The following is a 19349-nucleotide window of genomic DNA, read 5'->3' on the forward strand; positions in this document are numbered from 1 at the left end:
TTACACTTCCGTCTCCGGAAGATTATAAAAGTTGTCAACATCGGCAAAATCGATCCTGGTTTCAGGGCATTTTCTGTAAACGCAAAACAGAAGAGGAGATTAGATACAGGTTAAATTACATCATATGATAAGGTAACAAGCGTAAAAGGAGCCTTCAGGACGAGACAAACGTGAGGGAGGGGGGAGAAGAGAGACCGCCATAATTTTTTTATCGCAGTCCTACTTTCCCACGTTTCTCGCCTCACGCGTTTCTTCCCTTACGCGATTCTCCCCCGCATGTTATCTACTTTTCGCGCGTCTCGCCCGTAGCGTGACTCAACACACACGAAAATATAATAGACAAAAGACAAACTTCAAGGTGATGAGATTGTTTTAATGCAAAAAAAAATATATCCCAAAGGAAAATACTCCAGCAAAAGCAATATCGTCTCAGACTACTGTGGCCGAATGTCAATTCTTGTCAAAGTCAACCTTCGAAACCATCCATGTTCCCTTACTTATTGAGTATAAAAGTACGTGCGCCTCACTCCCAGAGTTCCGCGAGGCATTCTAAAATCAATTTTTTTTCCATTGGCCGAATAGCAGGGACTGCTTATAGTCTAATTGTGGTCACATGTAACATAATTGAAAAGCCCAATAGTTAACAACACTTTACCTTGGTCTATTTGGCAGTTTATGACGCTCGGCCACAGAATTCAGAACTGTGACATTAGGACTCACTGCTTTCCTCAATCGCTATAAAAACACAAGAGTGGAAATCATTTTTGTGGTCATAAGCAAATATGAAAAAGCTCCCTTGAGAAACCCTGCATTAAAGTTTTTAAATTTCATAATCCGCCAAAATTTTTAGTTAAGTTTGCGTTTTAAACCTAATCACATAGCTAAAAGACCTCATCTTGGTGTAGTTACGATTTTTCAAGGGTAAAATTTTTTTCCACCCGTGGCCGTGCAATATCCTATATTTCTACATCATGAAGTACATTAGAGTATTTTTCCTTCCCCCTTATTGGAATATTAGGCTGCAGCAATTTACCCTTCGCGGGTCATCAAGGTTTCCTAACCATCCTCAAGCCAGTACCCTCTGATAAAGAGCACCCAATGACAACAATAGACAATGATTCAGCCAAGATTTAGCCGAAACCTTTTGATCTGGAGTCGAGAATTCTTCAAATATCACGTGTTAATCCTAGGCAATGCCATTTAATTCGACAGTAAATCTTTCATACCTCTCTAAATGGTCCTTTTGGATGGAAAATTGTATAAAGAGCAAAAATGGGTATGGCCAGAAAAGACGACAAAGCCAGCAGCCATGCCACAGCTTGTGCCCAGTCGGGGTACATGTATCCATTGTACGTGATCCTCTTCCACTGGGTGATGCTTCCCAGAAATATCAACTGTTTAATGCAATGCGACATACGATCAGTAACATAAAATGTCTACAGAGAGGGGAGGGGGTGGGGTTGTGCAAGGGTGATTCAGCGATCTAAGGAATATGCTGCGCTTTCTCCTGATTGGCTGTAGTGATAACGTTGAGATTAATCATTAGATTTTCCCGAAAGCTTGAAATTGTCATGCATTTTCACTTTCAATTCTGATTGGTTACTGGTGATTTTGATCTTTATGCTGATTGGTCATGGTGATAACTTTGGTTTACAACACTCAATCTGAAAGCTCTCTATTAGATTTTCATGATATGAACTAAGAACTCGATCTGTGCACGTATAAACGGAGAAAGACTTATGTGTCACAAATGCATGGCCTTACCGTTGCAACAAGAGGTGTGACGTATTTCCAGCAGATGACAAAGTACTTGCTGGGTTTCCTTCCAATCATATCCTTGATATTATCTGAGAATTTATCAACTCCTTTAAAAAGAAAATGTGAAAATCTTTAGCTTCTCGTCAGTAACTAAGTAAAATTTTTTTAAGCACTGCTGCTCTGATGAGAGAACTCACCATATCCCCAACTGACAGCAACAGCTTCGAGAACAACCACACAAATCAAAGAAAAACCTCCACTTTGGCTGTCAAATATGTTTAGGACATAGATTCCTCCCTGATAGGAAATAAAAAAAGGAAATTAAATTATTCGACCTCTTGAAAGATGATCTCTTCTAAATAATTTCCAGTTTTGGTCATTTTAAATCAGCAACGAATGCTGAGAATCTTCAAATAAACGCACTATGTCAAGATCCATAGGGACCATTTGTCATTTAATCATAACCATTACAATTTCCATAAATGCGATTGTTGCATAGGCTACTTTATTTTTAACTAACTATTCTGCAGAATTGTAATCGAACGGAGTAATCTGGGAAAGTTGGCCGTTATCGGACACCTGTAATCGGACAATCGAAGGAGCCAATCATATTAAGTCCACACAGCTAAATCTACCAATTGGACACCACTTGGTCCTATTACCATTATTAATTAACTAACCTTAGTGACACAAGAGAGCCCAATAAGATATGAAATAACACAAAGGCAGAAGAGGCATCGTCCCTTATAGGGACGAAGTTTGACGAAGGTGTCCATCACCGCCCGAATCGTTGTCTCTGTAAACACAAACTAAATATTGAAAACGTTAATAAGTTATGATTCTAACACTGTAGAGTGAATTAAGTTCTTAATGAGTTCCACAGTTAGTCAAAGCATAAGTGAGTCAGAGAGTCATACACTTATGGAGTCACTTATTTGGTCAGTTTCAGTCAGTGAGTCATTTAACTTGTTAATCAGTCACCGAGTCAAAAAGTCACCGAGTCAGTAAGTCACTCAGACACCAGCTCAGTCAGATCAAAGATTGAATTTAAGTAGAATAATTAGAATTTCGAATGTTCTTATAAATGAGAGTGGTGAAATTTGTCTTACCTGACTGCCGAGTCCAATCGTGAAAAGCATAAAGAAGAACATCACAGCCCAAACAGGTGCAGCCGGCATTTGAGCAATCCCTTCAGGATAAGCCACGAAACCAAGACCAGGTCCTACAATTTGATTAAAACAAACTTCTTTTTTTTTCAACTCAGAATAAAGGCTAGGAACCCGTCAAAACAATGAACCCCCCTTCCCTAACATTACTCGAGGTGAAGACTGACCACGCCCTAACTTGTTATCTTACCAGAGGATACAACTTGTGCCACTTCCCTATTAAGGGTGTGGGCCATGAAGCCAATGACACTGAAGATCACAAACCCTCCGCCTACACTGGTTGCACAATTGATGCACGATACCACAACTGCGTCCCTAGAAACAGACACAAATACGTCAGGTAAACATGAAAATGTCAATCAAGTGGCCGAGATAGACTTTTCATCCCGAGTCTTTCTTCTCAGTTTGTTAATCAAGTTTACATCTGTCATTGCACGAAGGTTGACATTATAAAATTTCTATAGACGAGCGAATAAAAGACAATAACTCATTTTCTCGCTCATTTTAAGTAACTTGTGATGTGGGAAAGAGAGAGCGCTGTGTGTAAAGCATATTGTACCGTTCACAGTTGTTATTGAATTCATTGTAGCTGGCATAGGTGACCAGGCCTCCAAGGCCCACACTGAGGGAGAAAAATATTTGGGTAGCGGCATCGATCCAAACCTATAAACAACAACAAAACCAGTTTAACAAACTGAACAATGTTGATAAAGATAAAAACTGAGAGGCGTCGTGATAAATTAGACAAATGCTTATGTGTGTATCATCTTCCTACCAGAGCCCAGTGTTTTCTTTCTCACCTGTGGCTCTAAGAGCTTTTCGACGTCTGGTTTTAGGTAAAAGATGATCCCATCAAGTGCACCAGGCAGAGTGACACCACGCACCAATAAGATACACAACACAATGTAGGGGAAGATGGCCGTGAAATATGCCACCTGTGAACAAGAGGGATCGAGATATTAACCAAAAGAAAATATATCGTGACTGACCCTGGCATTTCCTTTTAGTTAGAAAACCATTCTGGCTCATGAAATGATGTTTACCACGCTTCTGTTTTCGCCTGTGGCTCCAAGATATCACACTTAGACTTTTTGTAAAATAGGATTCCATCGATTGCGCCTGGCACAATGATTTCTCATATCTTGTTCTATGCATCTTACTGGTCCAAGATAAGCTCATCGGAGAAAAGCAAGACGTATAGCACAAGATAAGGGAAGATGGTTGTGGTTCTATCACTGCATTATTAAAATTCTCTTATCGTGTCCTACCGCCTATTATCGATACAATAATCTAGACTCAAGCGATCATATGCGTCACGATTCTTTTTTATTGCCATTTACTTGCCAATTGATTTTTTAAAATGTAAAAAGAGAATGCAAATTTTTAACAACAAGTAAAATTCAGATTGATTTTTTTAGACTTTACTTTCTTGGTTTACCTTCCCAGAGCTCTTGATGCCTTTATGGATGCAAAAGAAAACAGCAATCCACGAGATAAACAACGTGGTGGCCAAAGGTAAACGAATCTCACCCGGCTCGTCGATGCCATTTGAAACGTCCAAGATACGACGCCTAAAAAGACCGTAAGTCGTAAAATTAAACAATTTCATTCATAAGGTGATTATTTTTTATTTGCGAAGAAACTTATTTATCCATGTCACCACTATTCAAAATTTTTTTTCATCTTTTCGTTTGGCCAAGAGCTAACGACGTGACTTGAACATGTTTGTGTAATGGTCTGCTCATGCGTAACACTGACTGGCTCTTTTTGTCTTTGATGACATTCTACGCATGCGTAGTTGTGTAGTTGTGTCCATGCTCTTTTGTGTGAAATGATTTACCTCAAATTTACTCGCAATTTTTTTCCAAATCTTGTGCAAAATTGTTAAAGTTAAGCAATCGCAATTTCTTGAAGGCAAATTAAATCGGTGTTAATTTAAGATTGCCAAGGCAACCTATCAGTAATGCACTGCGCTGCAAATAACTGGGTTTGTTTAAATTAGTAAGTTTAGCGAATCTTTAAAAACTAAACTTACTCCCAGAACTCCTGGCTGGGGGAGACTGCGGTCATTGAGCAATTAAGAGTCGTGCAGTTAGCAGTGAAATTTCTGAAGTCCTCACTAAAGAAAAGAATATTACAAAGTTATGTTATTACAAATGAGGTCATTGTTGTTAAAAATGACATGTTCTCAAGGGTCGAAATCTTACTAAGTAGAGATTGGCGTCATTTTCCTTACGAAAAAAAAAAGTGAAATATGAACATGAAAACTGTTTGCTGATTGATATGTTGAGTAAATATCGTTTTTTTTACAATCAAAGGGAGAACTTTTTGATGTCGTTATTTACCTGCAATTCGCAGTGTTCCACGAATTACCGCAAGACTTCCACGGGACAACAGAAGCAAAGGAGTGGTATAGATACAGAAGACTCCAGGATATAACAACGTTGTAGTAAATAGAGATCAGGAAGGAAATAATCACCATGGCAACTCCAATCCCTGCAAATGAAAGATAACGCAACATTTGAGCTGCCACAACGTGTTCACGGTGTAAAGCGCGCCTTGCATCATAAAAGTTGTGCAACGCGCTACTTCATCGATTGCGGAAACGCCTTATTCAATTTACAGTATTCAAAAGTGGAAAATTTGTCTTGTAGAGCGTAGTAGTTGTCATTACATCTCACAGTGGAGTTGCTCATCTTTGTCTTTCATATTTAATTGTGATATCTCCTAGTTACGCTAGTGCTAGACATTATTCAGGATATCGTATACAACACAAACCTTTAAGCGCAGGGCAAACCACTGCCCAAGCTTTGATGGTACCGAGACTCAAATACTGTCCGAGGGCCAGCTCCAGGTAAAACAAAGGAATTCCACAGGTTATCAACGTCAGAAAATATGGAATTAAAAAAGTAGCTGGGAATGAAAAATGAAAGAAACAAGAATAAGCTTATATCCTAGTGCATAGTTTACGATGGAGAGCAGAGTACGCGCGGAAGATTGAAGGAGCTACATAGCTGGCGCAGAAAACAAGGTTAATATTATTCTTCAGGCATTTACAATCCTTGTCAATCTTCTCCATCCTAAGCTATCCTTGTTTATTTCCGATTTATTTTCATTTCTTTTGTTTTTATCTGTCTTATTCAAATGACATTTTTTAAATTCCCTCGAATTGAAGATAGTCTTACGACGTGTAACAGATGACACTAAATGCGGTGATACAACCTCTTTGAGTAAGATGGATTTTTCGCATACTTAATTGTGATTCTAAAAAGTGTGTACTTGTAAACTTAAGCTGCACTGCCGAATGAAAAGACGAAGCTATGATATACATCTCTAGGAGATCAAATTACCTCCACCCTTCTTGTAACAAAGATACGGAAAACGTCAGATGTTTCCGAAGCCAACAGTTTAGGAAGAAAGCTATGCTGTTGGCCTGGGAAACATCTGGCATTTCTGTAGTATTATCACCTTTTTTCTGTTTGCCAGTCTTACTCAACCAGCATTTAATAGATTTTCTCGAATTGAAGAAAGCGTTGCAAGGTGCAAAATCAGACACGAGATGTTTTCACGCGCGGACAGTTGTAAAAAACGGTTTTAAAAAGTGTGCACTTGTAAACCTAAATTACACCCCTAAATAAAAAGACGAAGTTATGATAGATATCTACGCTTTACCAAATTACCTCCGCCGTTCTTGTAACAAAGATACGGGAATCTCCATATATTCCCCAGGCCAACCGCATAGCCAATACATGACGCTATGAAGTCAGCTTTCGAGGTCCATTTTTCACGCTGTCCGCTCGCTTCAGAGTTTTCGCCCACCTCTATAACAACGGGTTGGACCTTATTCGTCATTTTTTAACTTCTCACTTGAATTTTTGCACTAAATTTTACACATATAAGCTCAAATCTTTAAATAAATCTGCTTCCTTGCTGAAACCAAAGCGAGAAGTGATTATGATGTCATAGAAGGTAATGATGTAATTTAGTTCTGACGTCATTGATGCGGGAAATTGAGTGTAATTAACTAATGAATCGAACTCTCTATCGAATTAACAGCTCTGCGATGAATCTGTTCCTTTAGGTCATTTCCCAGCTCAAAAAATTTCACCTGTTTAATTTTTTTTCACTCACATGACGCTTTCAAAGTTGTTAATTCTAAAAGTATGCAAGACACGTGTCAGATATGAAGCTCGTGATGGCCTGACTCACCGCAGACTTGCGTATAGCTCAGTGGTGGGGTATTGTAGCGCGGAAGCCGGCATCGCTCAGAAAGAAATCCTCGCGCAAACTCTGCATGTCACACCAGTTCAGTCGTCTTCTTTTCATTCTCGATCGGCACAAATATTTGCATGTGGAGCTAAAACTAGGCAGAAATCTGCCATTTAACAGCTTTACATTTGTTAATCTGGTAGTTATAGTAAATTGTCACTTACGACGTGAAAAGACCGTGTTCGTCGACTGCAATATTTAAACGAAATGAGTAACTCTTCAAGCGAACAATTTCCATGATCTGGTTCGTAATCTACCAATGCATTAAATAATTTATCAATATATGTGTATAAAATAAGAAATTTCGGGACCAAATTAAAATAATTTCATATTGAGTGCTTCTTTTTCATCTGTTTTTCATCTGTGAGAATTTATTCGTTTTCAACTACTAAAACGAATTAATTTTCACCGATGAAAAAGAAGCACTAAATATGAAATTCTTTACACCTTCCACGCTACCAAACAAACTTTGAACATTTCCACGACTTTTATTATATAGATATGTACATAAAGCTGCCTCTTGCACTACTGGTATACAAGAATTCCCGAAGCCTGCTTCTAATTGTACGCGTTGGCATCTGGCACACTTGTTACTCACATGTCATTAGAAAAAACAAATAAATACCGTGAAGCGCCAAAAGTCACAACCCTGCTTTTTTTTAAACTCTGCAGCCCTTAATCCGTTGTATTTTTTTGGCTCTGAGTTTCCATACATCTTTTAACGAAAACCTCACCTTAGAGGGACTGTCCACGGTTAACAAAGTCTCACCGATGGGGAAAAATAAGCAGCTACAACCGGTTTGATTAAATTCGGATAGTCTTTTTCAATTCGCGCATAAAGTTATTCAGAGATCGAAGAAGCTTTCGATGTATAGCCATGACAACTTCTTGATGAAAGAAAAGAACTCAAAACGAAGGCACCTTGTAGGGAGTTATTTCCGCAGTTGAAAAGAAGGTGGGAAAAAACTGGCCCGTAGGGCCGTGTCTTTCGGACCTTTACGATGCAATTGATTGTATTTAAAACAAGCTTCCTCTCTGCGCACGCGTACATTTCAATGATTCGCAAGGCCATCTCTCTTACTTCCCAAAAGTTTTTTCACAGGAAACTTGCCATCCATATGGTGCTCACGTGGTAGGCAATGTACCACGTGGTTTAGGAAAGTAAGCGGACATAAGTGGAGGCTCGGTGCCAGTCCTCTGAGCTCCATTTGCAGTAGGATGAAGATACTTAGCGTCGAGAAAGGGTTCTGCGTTGTGCGTCAAACCGGTCAGCGGACGGCTGAGAGGGGTGACACCCCCTGCAGGAGGCAGCACACCTGATGGTACATTGGGAGTAGACTGGCCCACTGGCTGAGGAAGAAGTCCATGGCGAGATCCAGGCTTTCTGTATGAGATCTACATAACAAGGATGAGGTAAAATGGACGTTTGACCAAGGAAATTTGTCAAGAAGTCAGTCAGTGTTAGATAACTATTCATGAATCTACAAAGCAAGAGTTGAATGGAACATCATAAGCTAACTCCTGGGGCTGGTTGGCGCGCTTACTTGAACATGGAGGAGAATCTACGTGAATACTTTAACGACATTTGGTTTTATTCAAACTTATCGTTTTACACGGCTTCTGAATGTAATTCGTTTTTTAATCTCAAATCAAACAAAAACAAACTTAATAAAGAAATTACAAGAAGCGAATATTTCAAGATTTATTAACCGCCTTAAGTTTTCAGTCTCAAGAGGAGTATTTGAATTAAAGTTGACGCGGACGGCTAGGTGTAAGAATCATACTTTTACGGTTGTATTTCAGCGGTTTGTGCAATAATGTAAAGAATCGCCTTCACTCTGAAGAGAAGGTATATTTTCATTTCGATAAGTATCTATTAAAGGTTCAGGAGAGAGGTAATCGAGAAAGATTCCACCGTTAGCGTGGCAGTAAAGGTACATTTGGGCATATCTCAACTCTATTTACTCAAGACACAAGTTTACCCTGACAAGACCGCTTAAACGATGTTTTAATAAGGAATGAAGCAGTATAAATCTACCTGAGCTGGCTCCGAGAAACGTGGAATGTCCGTTCTGTTTCCCGCTGAGGTGGTGGAGCTTCCTGTTGTGCTCGTCACCTAATAACAATAATGAAATTGATAATGATAATAGCACTATAATAGCAACGTTAATAGTTATGATGATGATAACGATGTCAATAATGATAATATGCAATAACAATAATAATAAAAACAATAACAATAAGGTTGAAGATTATGCTGCCGATGATGATTTAAAAAAACAAAAACAAAAAGGCAAACAGAATGATTTGACGAACCTTGTTGTATGGCACTAGAGGCGGTCCTCGCGTGGACACAGGTTTCGTGTGCATTTCAAAAGGCCCCAGCCGTTGCTGGGACATCATCTGGTCATTCATTTGCTTGTTCAGCCAATTGATAACTACAGTGTTACACAAAGCAAAAAATCATTTTGACTTACTAAAAGCCACACTATCTTGACGTACAAATACTATCAGGTCAATAGAGCAGTGACGGATGGGCACCCTGTGTTCCTCCTGCAAAGGTATCCCCATATGCCAAAAATGAAATAACTTAAGAGACTGGTAGAAACTGGTCTTAACCTTTTCACTCCCAGATCTCAAAAGTTATTCTCCTTACTGTCTGCCATACAGTTCTCATGATGTTGGTTTGGAGAATTCAGTATTGAATCAACTTATAATTGCCTAACTGATATTTCTCTTTATTCTTAATACTTGTCTTCTCGACATTGTATTGATACTGTAAGGAGAAATTCTGTCTTGGTCACTCTTTGGAGTGAAAGAGTTAACAGAGTTAAGAGAAAGCAAATGCATTATTGTGGTGGGGACGAGAAAAGGCTGGGTCGAGACTCCTAGTCCTTCACTCAGCCCAATCTCTCCCCACCCAAAGCCAACTCAATAATGGGAAAATAAGATAAGGCAGAATCAAAGGCATCCACAAGATGACTTCAATCTCAGCCAAATAGTTCTTGTTTCTTCATTTTGTTGTCAAATTTTAAGATCTTCTAAGGCATCCTCACCATTTTCATTAGTCTTCAGCAGTTGTTTACTTTCTTCAAGCTTGGCTGTGGTTGTCTCCAATGACTCACTCAGCTTCTTTAGCTATACATTCAAGGAAAGGACAACACCTTCATAATTATCACTGAAATCTCAAGCCATGACACTTTGATGAAGGTGATTTAATTATAACAGTAAAGGAAACAAAAAATTCTAAAGCTTTCAGTAAAACAGTATTAGAACAAAATTTGTATTGTATAGAATAAAAACACAAAATATATCGGGGGTGGGGAGGATGTTTCCCAAAAAACTTAACTCTGTTGATAAAGGGCCTAGCATCGGCTAAGTTTCAAACACTTCTAAGCTTACCTCTTCCTCTTTATTCTTCAAGGTGGTTTCCAAGCTGGATTTTTCCTGTCTGTGTTTTTCAAAAGCTGTTTCCTAAATAGACAAGATCAAATTGTCAAAAAGTCAAATGTTGAAGTCTCAACAAGGCCATGTTGCAAAGAGGCTGCCAGGGTTAAGTTAACCCTTTACACCCTAACATCAGTATTCATATTCTCCTTACTGCCTCTATACATTTCCTGAAGCACTGACAAGGAGAATTTGTTTAAAAATCAAGAGCTTTATAAGTTGGTGATCATTTCCTTGATTCTCATGACCTTAATGCTTGATTCAGGGATGATATTGTAAGGAGAAATTAGAAGCTGGTCAATCTTAAGGGTTAAAGGGTTAAGGACTTAATGGTACTTTCAAATTAGTGCAGGAGATGCAAACCAGGTGGCACTTAACCAGTGCTAAAAAAGCAGTGAAATGAAATGAAATGATATGAAATAAAATTAGATAATACAAAATGAAATGACAAGACATTGAATATTGTGAAATGAAGGAAATGAAATGATTTAAGTAAAATGATATAAAACAAAATGCTTTGAAATGAAATGCAATGTTATGAATTGAAATGATATGAAATGAAATAATGTGAAATTAAATGAATGATACAATATGAAATGAAATAATAGGATTTGAAATGATTAACAGTTGTACAGTCCAAACCCTATGGACCATGTACAGTAATGACCTCAAAAGTTTACACACTCATGAATAAAGGGGGTAAATTTCTAAAGAAACTGTGGTGCTGTATCGGGGGGAGAGTATAACAAGGTAATCTAGTACTATCAACTGAACTGATAACATAAAGAGTTTCAAAACTGACATTTTGAGAGTTAGCCCTACATCAGAATGAAGGGCTGATGCCTGAGACATCAGCTTTGAAACTCTTTATGGTGGCCAATTTACATTGTTAACTCAGCTAATACTAAATTACTCAGGTTACACACTATTGGGCTATTACCTTTTCTTCAAGGAGCTTTTCTTGTTTAGTCATCACCACACTCTTCAGCTTCATCTAAAACAGGAAAAGTACAGAGTATGGCAAAATAATTTTCCTTCTATTATTTGACGTATTGCATCTACCCACTGCACTGTTCAATTAATCCATAAAGAGACAAGGAGAAGGAGAGAGCTAGGATAGTTTAATATCAGATAAATCTTAAAGATTTGGCTTTCTCCATGAGGAAGGAACTCTGGTTCTGTAAATCAAGCCACTACAAAAAGCTTAAAACTGAAGGGAAAAGGCATCAGCATAAACTTCATACATGTACCTTAGACTTATAGGTCCGTAATTCTGATTGTAACCTTTGTATTATCTCATTTCCCTGAAAGTAAGTCAACAAAACCATTTAGAAACAAGGCAATACAAAATATTTGTGACTACATGTACAAATAGCAATGGATGATATGAATATCTAGAAGCTAGCCAAGTCTGTTACCCCATGAAAATTAGAAAAAACAACTCACTATGACCACCTGAGTCTCTCTAGCAAGAGGTAGAAATGGTCACTGACAAAATGCCAAGGAAATCTTATGAAATACTAGGCTGGCAGGAGGAATTTTAAAGCTCCTTGTTACATATTTTTTAAGCAACCATACTGACAGATCATGGCCATATGACCCATTAGTGCAGAATTTTCATAACAGTAATCATGGCATTTAGAAAGTAATGTGCTTTCTTGAATAAAAATCAGGACCATCCATGACCCAATAACTGTACCTTGATCACGTCGGCTGTTACAGATTTCATATTGGCTTCCATTTTATTGCTCTGTTCCTGTTTTTCTTCCAATATCTTCTCTTGCTTTCTACGTTGTTCATTGGAATTCTCCAACAGTTCATTGGTCCGTGCTATGACCTGGAACATAATTAATTAAAGAACAGCAATGTACTGCAGTAAGCAAGGTGGAGGAAAGAATGTTATTAAACTATTTCAATTGAAAATTCCTTTACTCCTCAAAACTTTTGCCATCCACCACACTTCTTCCTTGCTAGCTTAGCAGAAGTAATCAATTTGTAAACATTGCAATAACCACAAACTGTCTCTCAAACATACATAGACTAAAACTGTGAAGTTCTACGAATTGAGTTATACTCTTTGAGTTCCTCTCTATGCATCCTTTCCAATTCCTAATTGTTTTTTTTTTATTGACAAGGTCAAATGATCCATTCAAGTACACATGTCTGGGGTTAAAATCTTGACCTACACTATAGCTACCTGTTCCTTGTCCCTCAATTCCTGTTCCAACACAGCCACTCTAGTCTGCAGTTGGCTGAGTGTTTTACTGTGTTCATGTCTTTCTGAATCCAGGGAGCCATTTTCACGGCGAAGTTTATGAAGTTCTTGCTTGGCAAATTTGCATTCCTGGAAACAGACATTCAAACAGTAATACATGAACACTGTACTATAAACCCCATCAACGTTTTAAACAGTAATCTTAAGAGAGACTTTCATTCGATTTCTTCTATCAGAGTCACCTCTGAATCAAACAGTAAGGTCACAAGAATAATAAAAAGGAAATGATTGCTAACAACAGAAGTACTTGATTGTCAGACAAATTCTAAATTCTTCTAATACTTTACCACAAGAAAAGTGTCAAGAAAAGTGTGGAGAATATACATACTGATGTCAGGGTGTAAGGGTTATTGCTCAAAGGAAGACATTGTCGACATCACAATGAACCTTACAGTACCTCATCCAGTGTTGCTAGTTTGGACTTGAGGTCTCTGATGCAAGAATCGGCTTGGTACTTTTTCTGATTCAGGTCCTGTGAAAAATTTGTAAAGAACAGTTTATATCTATGTGTATGTGGCAGTGCAACATCTCTGCAAGTTTTGTTTAGTAATTGCCCCATGAACTGGAATCATTTTCAGGTGGCTGCATCTAAACTTTAATGGCCTGTAATTTGATCAAAGTTTAGCCATTGTTTAACAAAACTGTATCCTGAATAATACTAAATTTAGCTGAACCTTTTATCTGAACATTCATTTTTTTATACAGTGTTGAGAAGGCTGTCAGAATGCTAACAAAGGAAGGACATTTATTTAACAATTAAAATCAACCCTTTTATAGAGAGAGCCAAGGCTCACTGATTGCATAAAACTGTGGTCTGGGTTAGACCTCATGTAAATGACCAGCCCTAAATGGTTGACTTTTCGAGTAAAACTAGTTAACCCTTTCACTACCAAGATCTCATTAACAATTCTCCTTGCTGTCTTGAATACAATTCTTATAATGTTAGTATAATGTTGGATTAAACTAATAATCCCCTAAATGATTTTTTCCTAAATCTCATCACTTATCTGTTTAATATTGCATAGATATTGTGAGGAGAAATCCTGTCTTGGTCACTCATGGGAGCTAAAGAGTTAAATTAAGTATACAAATCTTAAAATTCAGTTGGGAGGTATTTACTCTGTTGGAGTTTTCAACATCCTTGAGCCTGGCCTCTAATCTCACCATCTATAACAAAGAAAACACAAAGAAAGCATGTCATTAAATACCAAAGTAAAAAGATGATTTTAAGTCAGTGAGAGAAGCACCCTAAAAAAAAAGTTGAAGCTCTTCCATAAAGAGTCAAACATTTAGTTATATGAGTGCCTTTCATTTATTATTTGTAAATCCAGCCACCATTATAATGTTGTAAATAAAATTGAACATAATAATATTACACTGTATCATCTGTCAAAAAATGTTACTGATCACTTTGCCAACAAACCAATTTTCCAACACCTCTAGTCAACTTGTTGCAAACTTGCCACAAACTTGCAGACACTGATTTTTGTTATTTGATTTGTTACCAAAGACCAAAGACGAATGTCAAGGTTGATCTAAGGAGTTGGCAAAATGACTAATGATGTCAGTGAGTTGGTTGTCAGTGAGATGACATTTCATTGAGGTGATGGGGTTGGTCGTCAAAACTATGAAAATTGCACATGCATGCATATGGTAAGGACATAACTTGATATTAATTCCTGAAGTACCACAGCAAACAGCATACAATTATACTCACCTGTGCTTGGTGATTCTGTTCCAGTTCTCTCTTTTCTCTCTCAAAACTCTGTTGTTTTTCAGTGGCCAACTAAATTAAACAGAAAGCAAATCTACATAAAGTAGCACTACATGTATGTGTTGACATCATTTGAAAAAGAAGAAAACATCATTTGGGTTTTGTGTAGATTTTAAACAATATAGCCAACATACTTTTCAAAAAAATGATTTAACACATGCTGCAATAATTCGGCTCTGAGAGAATTCTTCTACCTGAAGTGCTTTTTCCCTTTCAGCTGCTAGTTCCTGTGCATGCTTGTTTTCCAACTGAGATGACCTGGCAGAGCAGTCTGATTGAACTGAGCTCAACTCTCTTGTTTTGATAGCTAACACCTGCATCATACAAATAAATAAAATTGGATCATGTGCACTACGTGTGTCGTCTCTGTCAGTGTATTGGACAAATACAACAAATGTATTGATAAATCAACTCACACTGTATACAGTGTGGTCAAACAAGAGCCAAGAGCTAAATAAGGATCAGTTAGTAATCAGCTGATAGTGATCCAATATTTGGCCAATGGTCTTCAAATACTTGACCAACATTCAGCCAAGGTCTCACACATGACTATTGGGACATGGGCCAGGAGATCCTAGCCAACTGTCAGTCTATATTTTTATGGTAACAGTATTATTTACAGTAATATGCACAGCAACAGTTGTAAGACAAAGGAAAATAAAAATACAACAAGATCAAAGTCAACAGTTATGGCTACATAACAAAACAAAATATACTATTGCTGATAATTAAATTACATGTGTACCTCTTGGCAGGTGCTAAGCTTTTGTTGAAGATCAGCCTCTGTACTGGCAAGACGCCTTTCTAAGATTTGTTTCTCATCCTAAGAGGGACAAAAAAAATTCGCATACTCATACACTATAAGCAAAATAACCATTGCAAAATTTAAAAAGGCAAGAAATGATGAACAATTTTTTTATGATTTTTATTCTCAAAGTCTCAAATTTTGTCACCAGTTGACCATCATTTCTGAAGTTTTTTAGGAAGGAGTGTTCCCCAATTATTTATCACCAGTCCTAACTCTCTACAACAAGCACTGTGTGGATAGAGGGAAGTGACTGTGGAGAGGAGGTCGATAAAAGAAGGAGGCAGTGAAGAGCACCACCTGTTTTTATCATGTAGAACATTTTCATTGTTGAGAAAAACTTCCTGTACATGTTAAGTACATGTATGTAAAAAACCTAACACACTCAAATAAATGCAGTCTCCAAAATCCTTTATCTGCAAGTAATAACATTTTCTAAAAAATACAATAACTTTCTTACCTTGCAAAAATGCTTTAAAATTTTTGTGAGCTAAAAAAGTTATTAAAAAAACTCACCTGCAGATTTTTAAGACAGTTTGCCAGATATTTTTTGACTTCAGAATCAGATCCAGGAAGGAATTTCAATGATAAGTGAGTCAGATGTTTAAATGGATTGGTCTCTACCACATGAAGAGTGGCCACACCTTGATCTAAACCACTGCCAACAACAAACTGAAGCAGAAATCTGTATGCAAAACACAAGTATAAACAAAGATTAAATACTGTGAAGCAACAACCATTCAGGTATCAAGTAAACTGAGAAAAGTTCAAGTCTAAAAATTCAACCCTGTCACTCCCAGGAGGGACCAAGACAGAATTTCTCCCTTCAATATCAATACAATATCAAGTAGACAAGTGATGAGAATAAAGAAAAATATTAATTAGGCAATAATCAGTTGATCCAATACCAAATTCTCCAAACTTGATACAAATTGTATAGCAGACAGTAAGGAGAATTACTGTTAAGATCTCTGGACTGAAAGGGTTAGGTCATTTTTATGATCATCAGAGCAGAGGCAATATTAATGTTGAATGGATAAATGCTAAAATATCTTTCTTTCTTGCAAATCAATTACCTATGAATAGTGGAGGGAACTAAAAACATATTTTGGAAGGACAGAAATCAAACTTCAGTGATGTTCAACAAGAGAATTAATTTTGTTATTATCAACTGAGTTGATAACATAAATTAGCTGAAATTAAAAGTTTCAAAGTTGACATTTCAAGCACTAGCCATACATCAGTGAGAGCTTCATCATTATTGCTCTGATGAGGGCTAATGCTCAAAATATCAGCTTTAAAACTCTTAATGGTGACCGATGTACAAATGTATATAACCAACTCAGTTGATAATATTACCTTGTTGTACTCTCCCACTGACACAGAACCACAACTTCTTTAGAAACTTACCCCTTTTATTCAGTAATGTTCAACTTACTTTGGACTATCTCGTTGTTCTTCTTCTCGACAAAGTTCCAACAGGTCAATAAACTTTTGAGGAAAGGCACAAAAATCAACCAGCAAACCTTGTTGACTTTTTAACCTGCATGGGTGAAATGTAATACCAGCTATCCTTAATCATTGAAAGTAATCATTCAATGTTGATTGCTACAGATTTCACAACAACTCCTGCTAATATTAATAACAAGATCAGACATATGGGTTCTGATTGGTTACTACATGTAAAATCAAACACAAATCAAATCATTTTGATTGGTTTGCATATTGAAACTATCAATGGCATAGTGAGTCCACATGTCTATATGTTTTTATATAATAAGGTGAATCATTCACACATTCTGATAGGCTCTTACTTATGATCTGTATGTTTTTATAATATTATGATAAGCTGAATCATACACACATCTTGATTGGCTCTTACTTATGATTTATTAAAAACAAGCTAACAGATGATGTCACCATTGACAACATTTGCTTTGTTATCATAGGAAAAAACTAGGGTAAAATTTCCGTACAGCCCCATCCTACATTATGCATTCAGTTCTTGAACAGAGAAAACAATGACAAAAACAATACATTTCCATTGGGAAAACAGATTTGTTTTACAATGGTATGGGGCTGTGCGGAAACTTTACCAAAACTAGATTTTAGGATACTGTCGGTCTGTACAGTTGAACATCACAGAACACGTCAAAATGTGGTAAGACTATTAGTGACATACTTCGCTGTGCCTCGTTTGCCACTTTTTTTTCGTACCATATTACTTTGACTCCATCTATGATCTATTACTGAACAGATGCACAGTAAAATGGAATTTATTTGTTAAGCTTTCCTAAATAATGTGTATACACATGTATATCATTTCTTCTCTTTAAAAAAGATTAAATCCCTTATTAATCGTAATGCAATGCATTCCCTAAATATTTTAAAAGTCAAAACCTAAAATGCGACGCAAAAACGCAAGATACATGCTAGACTTACGTGTGGAAATCAGTTTCGCCTAAAACAAGATTGTAGAGAAAGCACAAGTCTTCTTCATCCGTGATTCGGACAACAAGTTCCTTGAAAGAGAGAGAAAGTAACTTCGCATGTAGAAATGTATGCAAAAAGGCAAGTTGTCCCCCAAATGAAATCATCAAAATCATTTACATGTATTTAAAACAGAAGAAGCGCAAGCTATTCAATGTAAAGCTTGCGCTGATAGATGATCTTCTGATAGTCCTTCTAACATGGAATATGTACCTAAGATTGTAGACAAAACTAGACTTACTTTGTTCGTTGGCGAAGAGATCGAGCGAAAAGATACATTGATGCGTACGACAGACTTTCTGCAAGAAATATCGTAGCCCATAGGAGTCAAAACGTTGTCTGTAATTAAAACCTCTGAATATGTTTTGTTCATAATCGTACCTATTTTCTCGGCTTGAAGACTTCAAGTGAACTGACACAACTTTGTTAAAACATTCCTCCATCTTGAAAAATAAAATTCGCGCCTGTTCCCAGACCCCAGTAGGTTTCAAGCACGCTTAGACTCAAGGGTAATCATCTTACATGTCACGCATAGCGTGACGACGAAAACCACAAGACAGATGTCACAATATGCCACAGGAAAAAGCTCATTATGAGAAGCTCAGAAGCGACTGCTATGAGGGTCCATTGTTTTTAACAGTCAGTAACTTTAATTTGAAGGAGTCACACTGACAAATATCCTCACGATATTGCCCAAGTGTTTCACGCAAAATAGATTATCCGCTAGACCGTTCATACTGGGAATGCTAGAAAAGGCCCTTTTCAGATTGTTACTCGATCATTAAGTTTGGATTTCGCACATATAGGGAATATTTTGTAGGTTGTAGAAGTTACATGATATCTTGAAACTCGATCCAACTTTTAGTTAAAAACCCACATGTTTAAGAATATAAAACTTATTGACTACAGCATCATATGATATTTACTTTTAAAAGAGATGGGATCTGAAATTAGTTTTCGAGATGAACAGATATTTGACTCAAATAGATGCGACTATATCGGACGTTTCGCAATCTCACATCATTGAAATCTTATCTATTCGACTACCATTGTCTTTACTGCATTAATATGTTTGTGGACGACCTCATTATTTACGTAAACGTAAACAGTTTAAACAAAATCTTAGCCTCTCTATCAAGAATCTATACAGACCTAAAATCGAGCATTTTCTCATTTATTAACGCTAATATATACTCTAAAAACGAATCTTGTCGAATACTCAGCGATCACTATTTACGCTCAACAGCTCATTTATGCTCGACCCACAATTTCTCTATTTTCTCTGACGAAGGGCTGACGCTCGAAACGTCAGCTCAGAAACTCGATCTTTACGGTAGCCAATTTAGGTTATCAACTCAGTGGAAT

The 19349-nt window shown here is 37.2% G+C and overlaps 2 protein-coding genes across 2 annotated transcripts; both read right to left on the reverse strand.

Moving 5' to 3' along the window:
* Positions 1–6917, reverse strand: LOC131789047 (sodium- and chloride-dependent GABA transporter 1-like). The gene is made up of 15 exons (XM_059106114.2): positions 6605–6917; positions 5703–5837; positions 5270–5420; positions 4960–5043; positions 4363–4495; positions 3725–3859; positions 3484–3587; positions 3115–3239; positions 2868–2980; positions 2439–2567; positions 1956–2055; positions 1765–1865; positions 1227–1394; positions 656–735; positions 1–73 (listed from the first exon to the last, which is right to left on the reverse strand). Exons 1-15 carry the CDS (start codon positions 6774–6776, stop codon positions 1–3), a joined length of 1803 nt encoding a protein of 600 aa, XP_058962097.2. The 5' UTR covers positions 6777–6917.
* A 778-nt stretch (positions 6918–7695) lies between these two features.
* Positions 7696–18440, reverse strand: LOC131789057 (spindle assembly abnormal protein 6 homolog). The gene is made up of 19 exons (XM_059106124.2): positions 18366–18440; positions 18226–18283; positions 17937–18016; positions 16933–17037; positions 16011–16179; positions 15435–15512; positions 14884–15003; positions 14633–14701; positions 14035–14082; positions 13313–13387; positions 12838–12984; positions 12340–12477; positions 11891–11944; positions 11581–11634; positions 10596–10667; positions 10250–10331; positions 9510–9631; positions 9232–9309; positions 7696–8588 (listed from the first exon to the last, which is right to left on the reverse strand). The coding sequence occupies exons 1-19, from the start codon at positions 18425–18427 to the stop codon at positions 8319–8321; spliced, it is 1881 nt and encodes a 626-aa protein (XP_058962107.2). The 5' UTR covers positions 18428–18440; the 3' UTR covers positions 7696–8318.
* Between the last annotated feature and the right edge of the window lie 909 nt (positions 18441–19349).

Source organism: Pocillopora verrucosa, chromosome 12 (assembly GCF_036669915.1).
Source record: "Pocillopora verrucosa isolate sample1 chromosome 12, ASM3666991v2, whole genome shotgun sequence".
In the NCBI taxonomy this organism is placed as follows: domain Eukaryota; kingdom Metazoa; phylum Cnidaria; class Anthozoa; order Scleractinia; family Pocilloporidae; genus Pocillopora; species Pocillopora verrucosa.

Coding starts and splice junctions, on each gene's coding strand:
- LOC131789047 (XM_059106114.2), bottom strand. CDS start 6,776: ATGACGAATAAGGTCCAACCCGTTGTTATAGAGGTGGGCGAAAACTCT. Junction 5,044..5,269: donor TGGAACACTGCGAATTGCAG/GTAAATAACGAC, acceptor TCTTTTCTTTAG/TGAGGACTTCAGAAATTTCA. Junction 1,866..1,955: donor TGCTGTCAGTTGGGGATATG/GTGAGTTCTCTC, acceptor TTCTTTTTAAAG/GAGTTGATAAATTCTCAGAT.
- LOC131789057 (XM_059106124.2), bottom strand. CDS start 18,427: ATGGAGGAATGTTTTAACAAAGTTGTGTCAGTTCACTTGAAGTCTTCA. Junction 18,284..18,365: donor TCTTCAAGCCGAGAAAATAG/GTACGATTATGA, acceptor TATTTCTTGCAG/AAAGTCTGTCGTACGCATCA. Junction 14,083..14,632: donor AACAGAATCACCAAGCACAG/GTGAGTATAATT, acceptor TCTTTGTTATAG/ATGGTGAGATTAGAGGCCAG.